This window comes from Pseudophryne corroboree, chromosome 2 (genome assembly GCF_028390025.1).
Source record: "Pseudophryne corroboree isolate aPseCor3 chromosome 2, aPseCor3.hap2, whole genome shotgun sequence".
Taxonomy (NCBI): Eukaryota; Metazoa; Chordata; class Amphibia; order Anura; family Myobatrachidae; genus Pseudophryne; species Pseudophryne corroboree.
In genome coordinates, this window is record NC_086445.1 from 237,254,449 (window position 1) to 237,273,344 (window position 18,896).

Consider the following 18,896-nt stretch of genomic DNA (forward strand, 5'->3'; position numbering starts at 1 on the left):
AGGACTCAAAGGGCAGACCTAAGAATAGGACCAAGGGCTAATAATTATGTAGGAATTTAAAAGCGCACTTAAAAGGTCTGTCATTGAATGCTAGAATCGTACTATTTTTGGGCAGGTCCACGAAACGTGAATAAATGTTTCACAATTCCCGCAAACCCTCAAAACAAAGGAGGGAGAGCAATACATTATATGGAGTCGAGTGGGTACCATGTACTAGTGGTAGTAAACTTTATATTAATTTTCCATAACCAATGTAGAAATGGAAGACCTACAGGAGTAATCTGTTTCCGAATTGTCAACTAAGTGTCCTCATCTGGTCTGGGACACCAGATATTCCTCCCACTGGTGTTCACAATAGGGAGTGGAGGGTTGTACTGGGAGGAAGAGGGAGTTGTGTAGGAAAGATATATCATGCCGGAAAATGTGAAATATATTAACCTCAGCAAAGGAGAATTTCACCTGCAAATCATCCAGAGAAATGTAGAGACCTATGGAGAAGAGCAAGAGCAGGAGAGGGACAAACCTGGGGGAATATCAGGGTTATCCCAACGGAGTAAGTACGTGAGTCCCAAATGTGATGGGTAAAACGAATAACTGGATGTGTAGATCTAGCTGGAGGCGAGGGGTGATATCTAGAATTGAGGCCAGGGAAGCAACTTCACAGGCTAACACTTCCAAATCTATCCAAGCACCTTGAGTTCTGTTGGAGAGAGAGCGCAATATAAATAAAATAATTATTAAAATGGATGTCTATGAGAAGCAAACATGCAACAGCTTGACTGAAGTGGGAAGCTAAATAATATAGCTTAATATCCAGGAATCCACAGCCACCATTCATGGTAGCCGTAAGTACTGTAAGTTTGCAAAGCTAATTTTATCCCTCCAGACAAGCTGCCCAAACCAAGTGTGTATCTGGTCTGGGACAGTATCCGGCAACTGTACAGGCAATGATTGGAACAGGAAGAGGAGTCTTAGCAGGAGATACATTTTGAAGACTGCAATACATCCAATCCACGAAATTATGGGACCATGCAATTGAATTAGATCTTCTGTATTAAAACAGCTCTACATTTTAGTTACTTAATAAAAAAAAGTTAGACCATCAATGTGACATTTTTGGAAAACAGTAGTGGGTTTAGGTTGGTAAGATAAATTAAATGGGAGAAACTTACCTCTGCTACCCTGATCCTCAGGTCCAGTACATCCTCCCCATTTCGCCGCCCCCCCCCCCCCCCCCCCCCCCCCCCCCCCGGCAAGCGAATAGTCCCAAGTTTTCCATTCTTAAAATAGAAAGCTCTTTGGGGGTAACTTGATAACACAGTTAAGAAGTTGACAAGCACTTACTGGTGCTCAGATTGATACTTCCACTGTCCCAGTGGTTACAAGTAATATTTAATTTTCTCTGACGTCCTAGTGGATGCTGGGACTCCGTCAGGACCATGGGGAATAGCGGCTCCGCAGGAGACAGGGCACAAAATTTAAAAGTTTGACCACTAGGTGGTGTGTACTGGCTCCTCCCCCTATGACCCTCCTCCAAGCCTCAGTTAGGTTTTTGTGCCCGTCCGAGCAGGGTGCAATCTAGGTGGCTCTCCTAAAGAGCTGCTTAGAAAAAGTTTGTTAGGTTTTTTATTTTCAGTGAGTCCTGCTGGCAACAGGCTCACTGCAACGAGGGACTTTGGGGAGAAGAAGTGAACTCACCTGCGTGCAGGATGGATTTGCTTCTTAGGCTACTGGACACTAGCTCCAGAGGGACGATCACAGGTACAGCCTGGATGGGTCACCGGAGCCGCGCCGCCGACCCCCTTGCAGATGCCGAATAGAGAAGAGGTCCAGAAACCGGCGGCAGAAGACGTCTCAGTCTTCATGAGGTAGCGCACAGCACTGCAGCTGTGCGCCATTGCTCTCCGCACACTTCACACCAGCGGTCACTGAGGGTGCAGGGCGCTGGGGGGGGCGCCCTGGGCAGCAATGTAATATACCTATTCTGGCTAAAATATATCACATATAGCCCCTGGGGCTATATGGATGTATTTAACCCCTGCCAGGTTCCAAAAAAACCGGGAGAAGAAGCCCGCCGAAAAGGGGGCGGGGCCTATTCTCCTCAGCACACAGCGCCATTTTCCTGCCCAGCTCCGCTGCGAGGAAGGCTCCCAGGGCTCTCCCCTGCACTGCACTACAGAAACAGGGTAAAAACAGAGAGGGGGGGCACTTATTGGCGATATTTATAATATTTGAGCTGCTATAAAGGGAACACACTTATTAAGGTTGTCCCTATATATATTTATAGCGCTTGGGTGTGTGCTGGCAAACTCTCCCTCTGTCTCCCCAAAGGGCTAGTGGGGTCCTGTCTTCTATCAGAGCATTCCCTGTGTGTCTGCTGTGTGTCGGTACGTGTGTGTCGACATGTATGAGGACGATGTTGGCGTGGAGGCGGAGCAATTGCCTGTAATGGTGATGTCACCCCCTAGGGAGTCGACACCAGAATGGATGGCTTTGTTTATGGAATTACGGGATAGTGTCAGCACGCTACAAAAGTCGGTTGACGACATGAGACAGCCGGCAAACCAGTTAGTACCTGTCCAGGCGTCTCAGACACCGTCAGGGGCTGTAAAACGCCCTTTACCTCAGTCGGTCGACACAGATCCAGACACTGACACTGAATCCAGTGTCGACGGTGAAGAAACAAACGTATTTTCCAGTAGGGCCACACGTTATATGATCACGGCAATGAAGGAGGCTTTGCATATCTCTGATACTGCAAGTACCACAAAAAGGGGTATTATGTGGGGTGTGAAAAAACTACCGATAGTTTTTCCTGAATCAGAGGAACTGAATGAAGTGTGTGATGAAGCGTGGGTTACCCCAGATAGAAAACTGCTAATTTCAAAGAAGTTATTGGCATTATACCCTTTCCCGCCAGAGGTTAGGGCGCGCTGGGAAACACCTCCTAGGGTGGATAAGGCGCTCACACGCTTATCAAAGCAAGTGGCGTTACCGTCTCCTGATACGGCCGCCCTCAAGGATCCAGCTGATAGGAGGCTGGAGAATACATTAAAAAGTATATACACACATACGGGTGTTATACTGAGACCAGCAATCGCCTCAGCCTGGATGTGCAGTGCTGGCGTGGCTTAGTCGGAGTCACTGTCTGAAAATATTGATACCCTGGATAGGGACAGTATTTTACTGACTATAGAGCAGTTAAAGGATGCATTTCTTTATATGCGAGATGCACAGAGAGATATTTGCACTCTGGCATCAAGAGTAAGTGCGATGTCCATATCTGCCAGAAGAAGTTTATGGACGCGCCAGTGGTCAGGTGATGCGGATTCCAAACGACATATGGAAGTATTGCCGTATAAGGGGGAGGAATTATTTGGGGTCGGTCTATCGGATCTGGTGGCCACGGCAACGGCCGGAAAATCCACCTTTTTACCCCAGGTCACCTCCCAGCAGAAAAAGCCGCAGGCTTTTCAGCCGCAGTCCTTTCGTTCCTATAAGAACAAACGAGCAAAAGGACATTCCTATTTGCCCCGAGGCAAAGGAAAGGGTAAGAGACTGCAACAAGCAGCTCCTTCCCAGGAGCAGAAGCCCTCCCCGGCTTCTACAAAGGCGTCAGCATGACGCTGGGACCTTACAAGCAGACTCAGGGGCGGTGGGGGGTCGCCTCAAACATTTCAGCGCACAGTGGGCTCACTCGCAGGTGGACCCCTGGATCCTGCAGGTAGTATCTCAGGGTTACAGGTTGGAATTCGAGAAGTCCCCTCCTCGCCGTTTCCTAAAGTCTGCTTTGCCAACGTCTCGCTCCGACAGGGCGACGGTATTGGAGGCCATTCACAAGCTGTATTCTCAGCAGGTGATAGTCAAGGTACCCCTCCTACAACAGGGACAGGGGTATTACTCCACGCTATTTGTGGTACCGAAGCCGGACGGCTCGGTAAAACCGATTCTAAATCTAAAATCTCTGAACCTGTACATACAAAAATTCAAGTTCAAGATGGAGTCACTCAGAGCAGTGATAGCGAATCTGGAAGAAGGGGATTTTATGGTGTCCTTGGACATCAAGGATGCTTACCTTCATGTTCCAATTTGTCCTTCACACCAAGGGTACCTCAGGTTCGTGGTCCAAAACTGTCATTATCAGTTTCAGACGCTGCCGTTTGGATTGTCCACGGCACCCCGGGTCTTTACCAAGGTAATGGCCGAAATGATGATCCTTCTTCGAAGAGAAGGCGTCTTAATTATCCCTTACTTGGACGATCTCCTGATAAGGGCAAGATCCAGAGAAAGTCAGGAACCTCCTAAAACCAGGAAAAGTATCTGTGCATCAATGCACAAGAGTCCTGGGAAAAATGGTAGCTTCTTACGAAGCGATTCCATTCGGCAGATTCCATGCACGAACTTTTCAGTGGGATCTGCTGGACAAATGGTCCGGATCGCATCTGCAGATGCATCAGCGGATAAAATTGTCCACAAGGACAAGAGTGTCTCTGCTATGGTGGTTGCAGAGTGCTCATCTGTTAGAGGGCCGCAGATTCGGCATACAGAACTGGGTCCTAGTGACCACGGATGCCAGCCTGAGAGGCTGGGGAGCGGTCACACAGGGAAGAAACTTCCAGGGCGTGTGGTCAAGCCTGGAGACGTCTCTTCACATAAATATACTGGAGCTAAGAGCAATCTACAATGCTCTAAGCCTGGCAAAACCTCTGCTTCAGGGTCAGCCGGTGTTGATTCAGTCGGACAACATCACGGCAGTCGCCCACGTAAACAGACAGGGCGGCACAAGAAGCAGGAGGGCAATGGCAGAAGCTGCAAGGATTCTCCGCTGGGCAGAAAATCATGTGTTAGCACTGTCAGCTGTGTTCATCCCGGGAGTGGACAACTGGGAAGCAGACTTCCTCAGCAGACACGATCTGCACCCGGGAGAGTGGGGACTTCATCCAGAAGTCTTCCACATGATTGTGGTCCATTGGGAAAGACCAATGGTGGACATGATGGCGTCCCGCCTCAACAAAAAACTGGACAGGTATTGCGCCAGGTCAAGAGACCCTCAGGCAATAGCTGTAGACGCTCTGGTAACACCATGGGTGTACCAGTCAGTGTATGTGTTTCCTCCTCTGCCTCTCATACCAAAAGTACTGAGAATTATACGGCAAAGGGGAGTAAGAACGATACTCGTGGCTCCGGATTGGCCAAGAAGAACTTGGTACCCGGAACTTCAGGAGATGCTCACGGAAGATCCGTGGCCTCTACCTCTAAGACGGGACCTGCTTCAGCAGGGACCGTGTCTATTCCAAGACTTACCGCGGCTGCGTTTGACGGCATGGCGGTTGAACGCCGAATCCTAAGGGAAAAAGGCATTCCGGAAGAGGTCATCCCTACCCTGGTAAAAGCCAGGAAGGAGGTGACTGCACAACATTATCACCGCATTTGGAGAAAATATGTTGCGTGGTGTGAGGCCAGGAAGGCCCCGACGGAGGAATTTCAACTGGGTCGATTCCTACATTTCCTGCAAACAGGATTGTCTATGGGCCTCAAATTAGGGTCCATTAAGGTTCAAATTTCGGCCCTGTCGATTTTCTTCCAGAAAGAATTGGCTTCAGTTCCTGAAGTCCAGACTTTTGTAAAAGGAGTACTACATATACAGCCCCCGGTTGTGCCCCCAGTGGCACCGTGGGATCTTAATGTAGTTTTGGATTTTCTCAAATCCCATTGGTTTGAGCCACTCAAATCGGTGGATTTGAAATATCTTACATGGAAAGTAACCATGCTACTGGCCCTGGCTTCAGCCAGGAGAGTGTCAGAATTGGCGGCTTTATCGTATAAAAGCCCATATCTGATTTTCCATTCGGACAGGGCAGAACTGCGGACGCGTCCTCACTTTCTGCCTAAGGTGGTTTCAGCGTTTCACCTGAACCAGCCTATTGTGGTGCCTGCGGCTACTAGCGATTTGGAGGATTCCAAGTTGCTGGACGTTGTCAGAGCATTGAAAATATATATTTCAAGGACGGCTGGAGTCAGAAAATCTGACTCGCTGTTTATACTGTATGCACCCAACAAGCTGGGTGCTCCTGCTTCTAAGCAGACGATTGCTCGTTGGATTTGTAGCACAATTCAACTTGCACATTCTGTGGCAGGCCTGCCACAGCCTAAATCTGTCAAGGCCCATTCCACAAGGAAGGTGGGCTCATCTTGGGCGGCTGCCCGAGGGGTCTCGGCATTACAACTCTGCCGAGCAGCTACGTGGTCAGGGGAGAACACGTTTGTAAAATTCTACAAATTTGATACCCTGGCTAAGGAGGACCTGGAGTTCTCTCATTCGGTGCTGCAGAGTCATCCGCACTCTCCCGCCCGTTTGGGAGCTTTGGTATAATCCCCATGGTCCTGACTGAGTCCCAGCATCCACTAGGACGTCAGAGAAAATAAGATTTTACTTACCGATAAATCTATTTCTCGTAGTCCGTAGTGGATGCTGGGCGCCCATCCCAAGTGCGGATTGTCTGCAATACTTGTACATAGTTATTGTTACAAAAAAATCGGGTTGTTATTGTTGTGAGCCGTCTGTTCAGAGGCTCCTACGTTTGTCATACTGTTAACTGGGTTCAGATCACAAGTTGTACGGTGTGATTGGTGTGGCTGGTATGAGTCTTACCCGGGATTCAAAATCCTTCCTTATTGTGTACGCTCGTCCGGGCACAGTATCCTACCTGAGGCTTGGAGGAGGGTCATAGGGGGAGGAGCCAGTACACACCACCTAGTGGTCAAACTTTTAAATTTTGTGCCCTGTCTCCTGCGGAGCCGCTATTCCCCATGGTCCTGACGGAGTCCCAGCATCTACTACGGACTACGAGAAATAGATTTATCGGTAAGTAAAATCTTATTTTTTATTTCTCTTGGGTAACTGAACTAAAAAAAAAAAAAAAAAAGTTTGTGTAAGGTTGTACTTCATTTTAATATTGTGTTTACATTGTGAATATGCCAAACTAATTTCTTTTGCACTCTAGATCTAAAGAAAGAGTTTTAAAGTTCACTGAAGTCACCAACAACGACATTGAAGACCATGTGCTGGCGTAAACTTTATCTGCTCCTAATATTCCTGTATCTCCAAAGGTCACGACCCTTGGCTACTTTGAGCGTTTGTAGGATCTTGTGCTATTTCAGAAGGCATATCTTATTTGCTCAATTTCCCAGTGTGTAAAAAAATTATTAAAAACCTTTTAAGTTTTGTCTTTTATTATAAAGTAGTATTTTTCTTTGTGGCAACTTCTGAAAAGCCAGCAACTGTTTTGACAGATCCTGTAGAATAAGTTGTCCTTACAGAGCACTGGAAAATACGTGTTAAATGTGTCAGACTTGTATGTTTTCTGTAAGTCAGTGAAAAAGATTGCAAAAAAAGGGGAACATAAACTGTTTTTTTTTTTAACCCTGTGGAAGAAGTACTTGAACAGCAGCAAATTAATTTGATAGATGTTGATAGGTTAAAAGAACAAAAACAGAAGGCTAGTACTGTTCACTAGTGACATGAGCATTGTAATGATATTAAAATATAACATTTACATTTATATAACATTTATTGATAGAGATGTGTCCTCCATCTTTGCTGCAGTCGTGCCAAGCAGCCTCTCAACACACCAGGACCTGTGAGACTCTGCTCGTGTCAGATGTCCTTTTTTTTGTTATTGCTGGAAATGCATCTTAGATGCAATGCGACACAGGATACACCAGGAGACTGTGCTGATTAATTTGATATGTGACACTTGTATATCTGTGCAACTGGGTTTCTGAATCTGCATATAAAGTGTTATGATGCAGCGACCAGTTCCTTTGTGCTTCATATACAGAACCTGTTGCACACAGATATACAAGTGTCGCATATCAACTTAATCAGCACAGTCTTGTGGTATGTCCTAGATACAGCATGTTGTGACTAAGGTGTATTTTTGGCAGAAAAAAGGACACCCAATGCTAGTGGAATTGCATGGGCACTGGTGCTCGCTCACACCAGGCATTTCCTGCTTGGTGACGTATTGAGGCTAGATGGACGAGATGTGTCCTCATCCATCTAGCCTCACTACACCGCACACCAGGCGATACCTGGTGTGAGTGAGCTGATGGGTCCTGTGCCACTCAGCTAGTGTCTGGTCTTTTTTTTTTTTAGTGTGTGTGTGCGCCAAAAATGCATCTTAGTCACAACGTAATGCATCTAGCACGCACCAGAAGTGTGTGCTAGTTAATTTGATATCTGTGTATGTGTGTGCAACTTAGTCTGTATTTCTCTGGCTGGGTCCACAGGTTATCCACAGGATAACATTGGGATATGCTGGAGCGACAGCGGAAATGGCACCAAACGGTCACGAGCTTTCTGGCCTCCCAGGATGCATCGGGGCTTCACCATATAATCCCGCCCACTGACTCGGTCAAATCAGTTTTTTGTTTGATGCGGCAGGAGCCGGACCATGGTCACAGGGCTGCAGTTATAGCAGCCTGAAGCTTTTATTTTATTTTTATAGTCTTACTATGGTTTTTTGAGCGACTTTTCTTAACAGCGTCTTAAACGCATATTAGAAAGAGTTGCTCGAACAACTCCCCACTGGGTCGCAACAACGCTTACCTTCGCGGTACAGTGTTGTCTCGACGAGCGTCTGTGTCGGATGTTCTAGCGGGTCCAGCAGACGTAACCAGGCTGTGGCCGGAGCATGGGGGGGAAGGTAAGTCTATGGATTTCCTCTTACTAGGGGGGTCCGGACACAGCTACACTGTATTGGTGGAGACTACAGTGTGTTGATGCGCCGAACACACTCTGGTGCGACAGCGCTACACTCTAGGGATCATAGGAGCCAGGAGTAGGTTGAGGCCGTGATCCTTAAGGTATGAGTCAACGGGAGGAATTAGACGCTCTCCTGGCTGCCCCTCCCCCAAGTTCATGACCAGTTTACACGCGTCTCCCGTCCATGAACTGAATGACCTCACTTCCGTCTCAGACGCTACCACGAGGGTACTCTGTCGCAGCTTAGACACCGCGGTTGTGTACACTAGAGATTGCCGGACCGAGTCGCAGGCCTTAGCGTCTGCATACACGTGGCATTTCACTGAGCGTCCGTGTCCGTCGGTGAGCGTCCGTGTCTTGCATCAGTTATCAGAACGGCAGTGTACACTAGTAGCGTCTGAATCCACTCAGCGTCTTGCAAGCGTATTTGTTGGATATGGAAGTGGGGTGAGTCTCCCTGTATCCCGCTCTATGGAGGAAGGGTATAGAGTACTAAAAATTCTCTCTACTTGTTAGTATGAATTGTTAATTTTAGTACATATTGCATATGAGATCTGTATATTACTGTTGTTTCTGCATGTGATGTTTGGAAAAAAAAAACAGTTAAGTAGGAAAATTGTATTTCTGTCTTTACTTGTAAGTTGTTATGGTGCTTGTATTCTCATATGACAATGTTTAATGCCTTAACATGTGACTGACTGCTAGTATGTGTGCTGACTTTATGTCGTCAGTCCTGTTCTGAACCTCGATTCAGGTGCACGGTTGTGGTCAGATTGATCTCACTTCTATATATCTATGTATAGGTGATTTTCAGTCACAAATTGTGTAGTCATAAAACAGAATATTACCATGTCTGTGAGCGGCAAAAGTGACGAGGAGAATTTATCAGGCACTCCTACATCCCTAACATGTTTATCTTGTAAAACAGGGTTAATTGGTATAGGTCAGTTGGTCACTTATGAGGGGTTGTGTGCGAACTGTTTTGCTTTTCAGCAAAGCAAAAAACAGGAATTGGTTCAACAACCAGCAGAGCCACCATGGAGTATGTTCGCACAGACTTTGTCTTCAATAGCGGACAGGTTAACTCCGGCAGCACCACCCCAGGGGGTTAGGTTACACTATTAACCCATACATGCAGCTCCCTTCCTACTGGTTGGTTCCAGTAGCCTCTACAAGTAACCAAAGGACAGGTAAGACTAAGACAGATGCGTCTATGTGGCAGACTACACAAGATGATACAACAGATGATGATACAGTATATTCAAATACTCCATATGATGATCAGTCGCAGAGTTTTAGTTCAGAGGATGTAGCTGAACTTATTGATGCTATGAAGGCTGTTCTCTCTTTGAAAGAGCCAGCCAAAACAGTATCAAAAGTCTAAAGCACCTGTGTTTAAACGAACAAAGACAGTTAAAACTGAATTCCCAGCGTCAGATGAGCTGACGGAAATGATGGAAGAATCTTGGGCGACGCCCAGTAAAAAGTATAAGATTCCGAAAAAATGGGATTCTTATTATCCATTTCCAGCTGCGGATTGTTCGAAAAGAGAAGTTCCTCCGAAAGTAGATGCACATTTACTGCGACTTGTGCATAAATCTGCTTTACCACTGTCATCTGCCTCACTAAATGATGTCACAGACAGAAGGGTAGATAGCTTCTTGAAAAATATATTTTCTCTATCAGGAGCATTGGTAAGACCTGCTATGGCTTCGGCCTGGATAGCAAAGGCAATGGGTGAATGGATAGAGGAACTAGATAATTGCCTCTCTCCTAATAGGGAGCAAGAGTATCAGTTTAGCCGTTTAAGACAAGCTGCCCAATATTTGGAAGAAGCAGCAATTGATATGGGTACGATTGCTTCTAAAGCATCAGCCTTGACCGTAGCCGCTCGTAGAGCAGTTTGGCTACGTACCTGGAAAGCAGGTGCTAAATCCAAGAAAGAATTGGAAGCATTGCCTTTCATTGGTAATATATTGTTTGGAAAACAATTGTCTGATATTCTAGAATCGGAAGCTGAATCGAAGGTCAGATTTCTGGCTAGTTATAACCCTAAGGGTTCAAAGTTTCGGCCGTTTCGATGGCAAAGCGAAAGCTAAACAGGAGTCTAAGCAACCCCCGTCCATTAGATCGGCCAGGGGTAGGAAGCATTGAGATAGTAGAAAGCCAGCTTCCAAGCCTGAACAGAAACCATCAGCCTGAAAAGACGGGCCTCCGCCTGGAGGACTCCAGGGTTGGGGGCCGACTCCTTCATTTTGCACACACATGGCAACAGTCGACAACAGATGCTTGGGTGCAGAAGGTGGTATCTCAGGGGTTTGGGTTCCCATTCAGGAGGCAGCCTCCTCAAAGATTTTTTTGCACCAGCCCATCTTGTATAGAGTCGAAGGCCAATGCCCTGCAAGAAGCAATCCAAAAGTTACTGCAGTCAGGTGTGATTGTCCCAGTAACTCCATCACAAAAGGGACAGGGGTTTTACTCCAACCTATTTTTGATTCAGAAGCCAAATGGGTCATTTTGACCAATTCTCAATCTCAAAATGTTAAACAAATACATTTGGATTCTAAGGTTCCACATGGATACATTACGCTCCATAATGTTGGCTATGGAACCGGGAGATTACATGGTATCTCTGGATATACAGGATGCTTACCTGCATGTGCCTATAGCACGGTCTCATCAGTGTTACCTCAGGTTTGCCATCCTCCAGGAACATTTTCAGTTCCAAGCCTTGCCCTTTGGGCTAGCAACAGCACCCAGGGTGTTTACCAAAATTATGGTGGTTATGGCAGCTTGTCTTCGCAATCAGGGGATAAGAATATTCCCATACTTCGACGACCTGTTAATCCTAGCACATTCGCAGGAGTTACTTTTGAGCCATCTTCAACAGACAATAGTTTGTTTACAGGGACACGGGTGGCTCATAAATTGGGAAAAGTCGTCTCTGAATCAGTCACAGCGGATGGTTCATTTGGGGGCCATATTGGATTCAGGTCTACAGAAAGTTTTCTTACCAGAGAAAGATAGTCAAGGTGCAGGTCATGACTCAGGAAGACTCCGACAATGTCAGTCCATGCAGCAATGCGACTGTTGGGTCTGATGGTATTAACCTTCGACATGGTGGAATGTGTGCAATTCAACTCCAGACCATTACAGCACCTTATTCTGACCAAATGGAACGGAAATCATCAGACGATAATAAAGCAGATGATAAAGTTTCCAGTAAACGTAAAAAGGTCTCTAGCGTGGTGGCTACAGACAGACCATTTAAGCAAGGGGAGACTCTTTTGGATAAAAGAATGGCAAGTCCTAACAACAGATGCCAGTCTTCAAGGCTGGGGAGCGGTACTCGGAAGCCTTTGGTTCCAGGGAAAATGGACCGTAAGGGAAAGTGGCCTGCCAATAAATCTGTTGGCAATAAGGGCCATTTATATGGCTCTAGTTCAGGCAAAGGACAGTCTGCAAGGAAGACCGGTCCAGAGTCGCTCAGACAATGCAACAGCAGTAGCGTACCTCAATCATCAAGGAGGAACTCACAGCAAAAGATTGAAGGAGGAAGTAACTTCCATTCTAAGATGGGCAGAACTTCATCTACCTGCTCAGAGCATGGTGCACCTGGGGGCATTGGTGGACACTCAAAACCAGCGGTTGTTCTTGTCTCAGGAGAAGGTCCTGAACCTTCAGGACAGGATTCGATGCTTCCTCTCTTGCCTGCGAGTGTCTATACACTCGGCGATGCAAGTACTAGGCCTCATGGTGTCGGCTTTCGACATGGTAGAGTACGCTCAATTTAATTTCCGCCCTCTGCAAAAGCTGACTCTTGCCAAGTGGGACTGCCTGCCTCACCGGATCAGGTCTCACATGATCTCCTTGTCTCCGGAGGTTCGTCTGTCACTGAGCTGGTGGCTACAGGACCATCGATTTAAGCAGGGGTCATCCCTTCTGGATCTCCAACTGGGTCCTTCTGACGACGGATGCCAGTCTGCGGGGTTGGAGAGCGGTGTTGGAGCAACACTCTCTAAAGGGTCAGTGGACCAGGGAGGAGTCTCTCCTCCCGATAAACATTCTGGAATTGCGGGCAGTATTCAGTGCTCTAAAGCTGGCCCAGCATCTCATACAGAACAGGCCTGTCCAAGTACAGTCGAACAATGCCACCACGGTGGCGTACATAAATCATGGCGGCACTCAAAGCCGCATGGCAATGATGGAAGTGTCCAGAATTCTTCAGTGGGCGGAACGCCATCTGCCAGCCATATTGGCAGTGTTCATTCCGGATGTCCTCAACTGGGAAGCGGACTTCCTAAGTCGTCAGGACGTACACGCCGGAGAGTGGAGCCTCCATCCAGAAGTATTTCAACTCCTAGTGGACAAGTGGGGCCTACCAGATGTAGACTTGATAGCGTCTCGACACAATCACAAGGTTCCGGTCTTCATGAGCAAGGACAAGGGATCCTCAAGTAGCATTCGTGGACGCACTGGCAATTCCATGGAACTTTCGGCTGCCGTACGTGTTCCCTCCGGTGTCGCTTCTGCCCGGGGTAATAAGGAAGTTCGACATTGGTTCTCAGACCTACAGGGTCTCTCGCTAGAGTGTCCTCTTCTATTTCTGCAACGCCCAGACCTCCTAGTTCAGGGCCCTTGTGTCTACCAGTATTTGGCCCGGCTGGCTTTTGATGGCGTGGCTCTTGAAACTTCAGTTCTGAGGGCCAAAGGATTTTCCGAGGTGGACATTCAAACCATGTTAAAGACCCGTAAGCTGGCTTTGGCTCGAATTTATCATAGGGTCTGGAATTCTTACTTTGCTTGGTGCGCATCTAACAATCATGACCCTTACAAGTTTAGTACGGCCAAACTTTTGGCCTTCCTGCAACGGGGCCTGGACTTAGGCCTTCATCTGGCCTCCATCAAGGTTCATATTTCTGCCTTGTCGGTATGGTTTCAAAGGAAAATTGCGGCTCTGCCTGATGTTCATACAGTTGCTCTGGGTGTGTTACGGATTCAACCTCTCTATGTCCCGCCTGTGGCTACTTGTGATTTGTCGGTGGTTCTGGAGGCCTTGCAAGAGTTTCCGTTTGAACCTCTTGAGTCTGCGGATCTTAAGTGGCTTACTCTTAATGTTTTGTTTCTGCTGGCTATTGCCTCTGCTAGGCGGGTTTCAGATTTGGGTGCCGTATCCTGTCGGTCACATTTTCTGATTTTTCACCGTGACTGGGCAGTTCTTCGGAAATGCCCTGGTTATCTACCTAAGGTGGTGTCTTCTTTCCACCTTAACCAAGAGATATTGGTTCCGGCCTTTATCTCTCCTGATTTATACTCCAAAGAGCTGTCTTTGGATATGGTACGGGCTCTCCGTATCTATGTGAAGAGGATAGCCTCAGTTAGGGAGTCTGATTCTCTTTGTACTTTTTGGTTTTCACAAACATGGCTGGCCTGCGAATAAGCAGACCCTGGCCAGATGGATTAGAATGGTGATTGCACAAGCTCAAGTACAGGCTGGCCTTCCAGCTCCTACTACCATCGAAGCCTATTCTACTCGATCTGTTGGACCTTCTTAGGATGCCAGCCATGGTGCGACCCTTGAACAATTGTGCAAGGCGGCTACGTGGTTCTCGGTGAACACGTTCATAAGGTTCTATGCCTTAGATCAGGCCTGTCCAACCTGCGGCCCTCCAGCTGTTGAGAAACTACACATCCCAGCATGCCCTGACACAGTTTTAGCATTCTCTAACAGCAAAACTGTGTCAGGGCATGCTGGGATATGTAGTTTCACAACAGCTGGAGGGCCGCAGGTTGGACATGCCTGCCTTAGATACTTCCATACCTCACAGAAAAAGATTTAACAACGGTAAGTTCTTACCATAAATCTCCTTATTTTCGTCACATATTTTGCCTTTCTATAAATACTGCACATTCCACAATCACTTAAATAAGTATTATTTTTGATGCTGTCATAGACATCTATGGTTTTTAATATCCTTATTTCTTATTCCTATTTTAATATTTTGCTTTAGATATGTGTGCAATACTATTTTATGAACATAACAATAAAAGATAGATTTTAATATAATTACAATGTTAAAATGCTCCTTTGCGTAGTGTAGCACAGTGCTACCCTTTTGTTTGTTTTTTCTTTTAACCAGTACTCTTTGTAGTAGAGAGCACCTTTCCCTCTACACAACTCTCCAATTGCAGGGATAGAAGAGTCCGTACCTTATCAGTGTAGTTGAATTTTGGTTATTTGGATTCTGATAAATTGTCTGCAATCCTAGTGCCAAGTCTTGGCCTTGATCGGTTTTATATCTGGTAGGGTCCTGAAGATGGGCTCATGTGTAATAGAGACTAGATTTATCTTCAGAAAACAAGTATAGATATATCACGGGAACAGTGCAGAATTTTAGTATTAATGATTTGTATTGCTTAGAAAATGGGATTTTGGTACTTACCGTTAGAGAAAAGGATTTAAGTCCATAGGGGATACTGGAGTTGCTGTTTACAGTGAGGCATAGACCAGTCCGAGAGCCGGTGCACTTTAAAATTGAATGTGTGTGGGCCGGGTCCTCCCCTCTATGCCCATCCCAACAGACCCAGTTCAGAAAAACTGTGACCCGAAGAGAACGGATAAGACTGGAGAGGTAAGGAGAACAGACAGAACAGGAACATAAGAACAACAGAGAACCGAACAGCTGATACAAACAAGCATCACACAACCAAACAAGTCTGCAGGAAGACAGCACTTAGGTGGGCGTCCAGTAGCCCCTATCGACTCATAGAAAAGGATTTAACGGTTAGTACTAAAATACCATTTTCTCCATACGGGATACTCCCATACGTGAGTCATCCATACGGGAAACTGGAGTCCCCGTTTACAGTGGGGATGTCCCAGAGCTCCCAATCCAGGTGGGAGTATGCTGAGAACCCTGCAAGACTAAGCATCCAAACAGAGTCAGGCGTTGCCTGAAAACTCCCCGGGCAGCCGCCCAGGTGGAACCCACCGAATGGGTAGAATGAGCCGTAACAGAGGACGGCAGCGGCTTAGATGCCCAATAAGCCTGTTGAATAGTACATTTGATCCAACGAGCGATAGACTTTTTTGAGCCTGGCCAGCCTAACTTATTGGCATTATATAGAATGAACAAGGCGTCCGTTTTTCGCAGTGCGGCCGCCCTCTTTACATAGATATGGAGAGCCCGTACAACGTCCAGAGCCTGACGAGGCAGGTGAAAATACCAGAACCACAATGGGCTGGTTAATGTGGAAGGCGGAGACCACCTTAGGCAGGAAAGCCTGTCTAGTGCGCAATTCAGCCCTGTCGACATGGAAGATGAGGTAAGGAGGTTTGCAGGATAGAGCTCCCAGTTCATACGCTCTTTGAGCCGATGCCAAGGCAAGAAAAGTAACTGTCTTCCATGTGAGAGACTTGAAGTCCGCCATTTCCAATGGTTCGAAAAATTAACACAAGGAAATCCAGGACAAGAACCAAGTCCCAAGGAGCAGTCTGTGCAGTAAATGGAGGTTGGATGTGTAACACCCCCTGCAAAAACGTCCGTCAGTAAAGCCAACCATTGTTGGAAAAAAGATCGACAGGGCCGAGATCTGAACTTTCAGAGACCCTAACCGTAAGCCAGCATCCAGACCTGTCTGCAGGAACCAGAAGACACGACCCAACCGGAAAACTGGACGGATAACCTTTCCGCTCGCACCAGACCACATAAACCTTGCAAATGCGGGGATAATGTTTGGAAGTAACCTTCCTGGTGCGAAGCATGGTTGGAATCACCGATTGCGGAATACCTTTCCATGCTAGTAATGCCTTTTCAACAGCCACGCCGTCAAACATAGCCGCCTTAAATGTGTATAAACTACAGGACCTTGCTGAAGGTCGTCATGAAGGGTAGTCGACAAGGTCGTCCAGCCGACATACCATGCCCTGCGAGCCCAGCGATGAGAATTGCTAACACACCCTCTCGTTTTATTCGCTTCAGGACTCGAGGAAGCAGAGAAAACGGAGGAAAGATGTAGATCATCCGGAACCACCAAGGGGATGTCAGTGTATCTACTGCCACTGGCTATTACGGCCGTGAGCAGTAATGGTTGAGTTTGGTGGTGTTGCGAAATGCCATCAAATCGATCTCTGGAGTCCCCCATCGAGTAATGATCAGGTGGAAAATCTGATGGTGTAGGCCCTATTCTCCAGAGTCTAGATTCTGTCTGCTCAAATAATCAGCCTTCCAATTGTTGACTGCAATCTCTGCGATGAAAATCGCAGAGATTGCCGAGGCATACTTCTCCGCCCATTGCAGAATCCTGATGACTTCCCTCACAGCCGCCCTGCTGTTTGTACCGCCCTGGCGGTTGATGTACGCCGCAGCCGTAGCGTTCTCTGACTGGACTTGAACAGGGTGGTCCTTTAGTAAAGGGAAGGCCTGGCAGAGGGTGTTGAAGATTGCCCTTAATTCCAGAATATTGATGGGAAGAGCAGCTTCCGTGCTGGACCAATGACCCTGAAAGTGATAATCTTGGGTCACCGCTCCCCAACCCCTGGGGCTTGCATCGGGGGTGAGGAGGATCCAGCTGTGCATGCTGAAAGACTGACCCGCCAGCAAATGAGTGCTCTAACCATGATAGTAGCGGCAGGCGAGAGTGAGACGAAAGGCGGATGATCTGATGTATATGCAGATACGACCCTGTCCATTTGGAGAGTAGATCCAGTTGAAAAGGGCGTGAATGAAAACATCCGTACTGAGTAGCCTCGAAGGAAGCTACCATCTTGCCCAAGAGATGGATGCAGGGATGTATGGAAACATGACGAGGCTGTAGGACCAACCGGATCATTGTCTAAATTGCCTGGGATTTGTCCAGGGGCAGGAAGACCCATTGCGACAGAATGTCGAGGATCATCTCCAAGAACTGTAGCCTTTGAGTGGGTTCCAGCTGAAACATTTGAAAGTTGAGAATCCATCTGTGGTGGATGAGCAGATTCTGGGTGAGTGAGATGCTGCGGAGTAGCTGTTCCTGGGACGGTGCTTTTATGAGTAGGTCGTCTAGGTAAGGGACAGCATTCACTTCCTGCAAACAGAGCTGAGACATCATTTCGGCCATGACCTTCATAAAAACCCTGGGTGCTGATGAGAGACCAAATGGAAGGGCCTGGAATTAATACTAAGCTTCCCTGATGGCAAAACAGAGGTAAGCCTGATGTGGAGGCCAGATTGGGATGTGGAGGTAGGCATCCTTGATATCCAAAGATGACAAAAACTCCTGTTCCTTCAACCATGCAATTACTGGTCGCAGAGATTCCATCTTGAATCTGAAACCCCAGAGATATGGGTTCAGGGATTTCATATTCAGGATCGGCCTGACTGAGCAGTCTGGCTTGGGTACCACAAACAAATTGGAAAAGAAACCTTTGTTGTGGTGAGGTGGCACAGGAACCACCACGGCCTGATCCAGGAGCCTGTGAATGGCCTGCTGCAAAACTACCTGTTTTTTTTTTTTTTTTTTTATTTAAACTGGCAAACCGGAGGTGAAGAATCTGTTCGGAGGAACAGATTCAAAGTCGATCTTGTATCCCTGCCGAATGAGATCCTTGACTCAGGCGTCTTGGCAGGTGCCCTCCCAGACATGACTGAAGTTCCTGAAACAAGCTCCTACCTTGGATTCCACTTGGTAGGAGGGAAGACCGTCATGCAGAGGGCTTGGTGGTTGTTTTCTGTACTGAAGGAGCAGCAGCGGTTGTCTTCCGTCTTCTGCCTCTGGTACCGTGAGAGGTGTGAGAGCCACCTCTGGCTGTGCCACAAAAATGGGAGGACTGGAAGGAGGGTCCCGAGTAAGTACGGTGAGGAGGTGGAGCTGCCGAGGGAAGATAAGTGGACTTACCTCCAGTAGTTTTAGAGATCCATTTATCCAGTTCATCTCCAAAGAGAGCATCGCCCGTGTAAGGGAGACTTTCAACCCCTCTCTTTGATTCTGCATCTGCAGACCACTGTCTGAGCCACAATGCATGGCATGCTGATACTGCAATAGCAGAGATCCTGGAAGTTAGTAGTCCGATCTCTCTGAAGGCCTCACATAGGTACACTGCAGATTCCTGGATGTGTTGCGATAAAGTAACTCTTCTTGGGGCATATCG

The 18,896-nt window shown here is 47.2% G+C and overlaps 1 protein-coding gene across 2 annotated transcripts in view; it reads left to right on the forward strand.

The window, feature by feature from the left end:
* PRIM1 (DNA primase subunit 1) overlaps positions 1–7,241 on the forward strand; it is a 220,785-nt gene extending 213,544 nt beyond the window's left edge. For both annotated transcript variants that reach the window (XM_063952487.1, XM_063952486.1), the window contains exon 13: positions 7,005–7,241. In XM_063952487.1, the coding sequence (XP_063808557.1) occupies positions 7,005–7,024 (20 nt within the window). In that variant the 3' untranslated portion in view covers positions 7,025–7,241. The remainder of the gene's footprint in view (positions 1–7,004) is intronic.
* Positions 7,242–18,896: the final 11,655 nt, after the last annotated feature.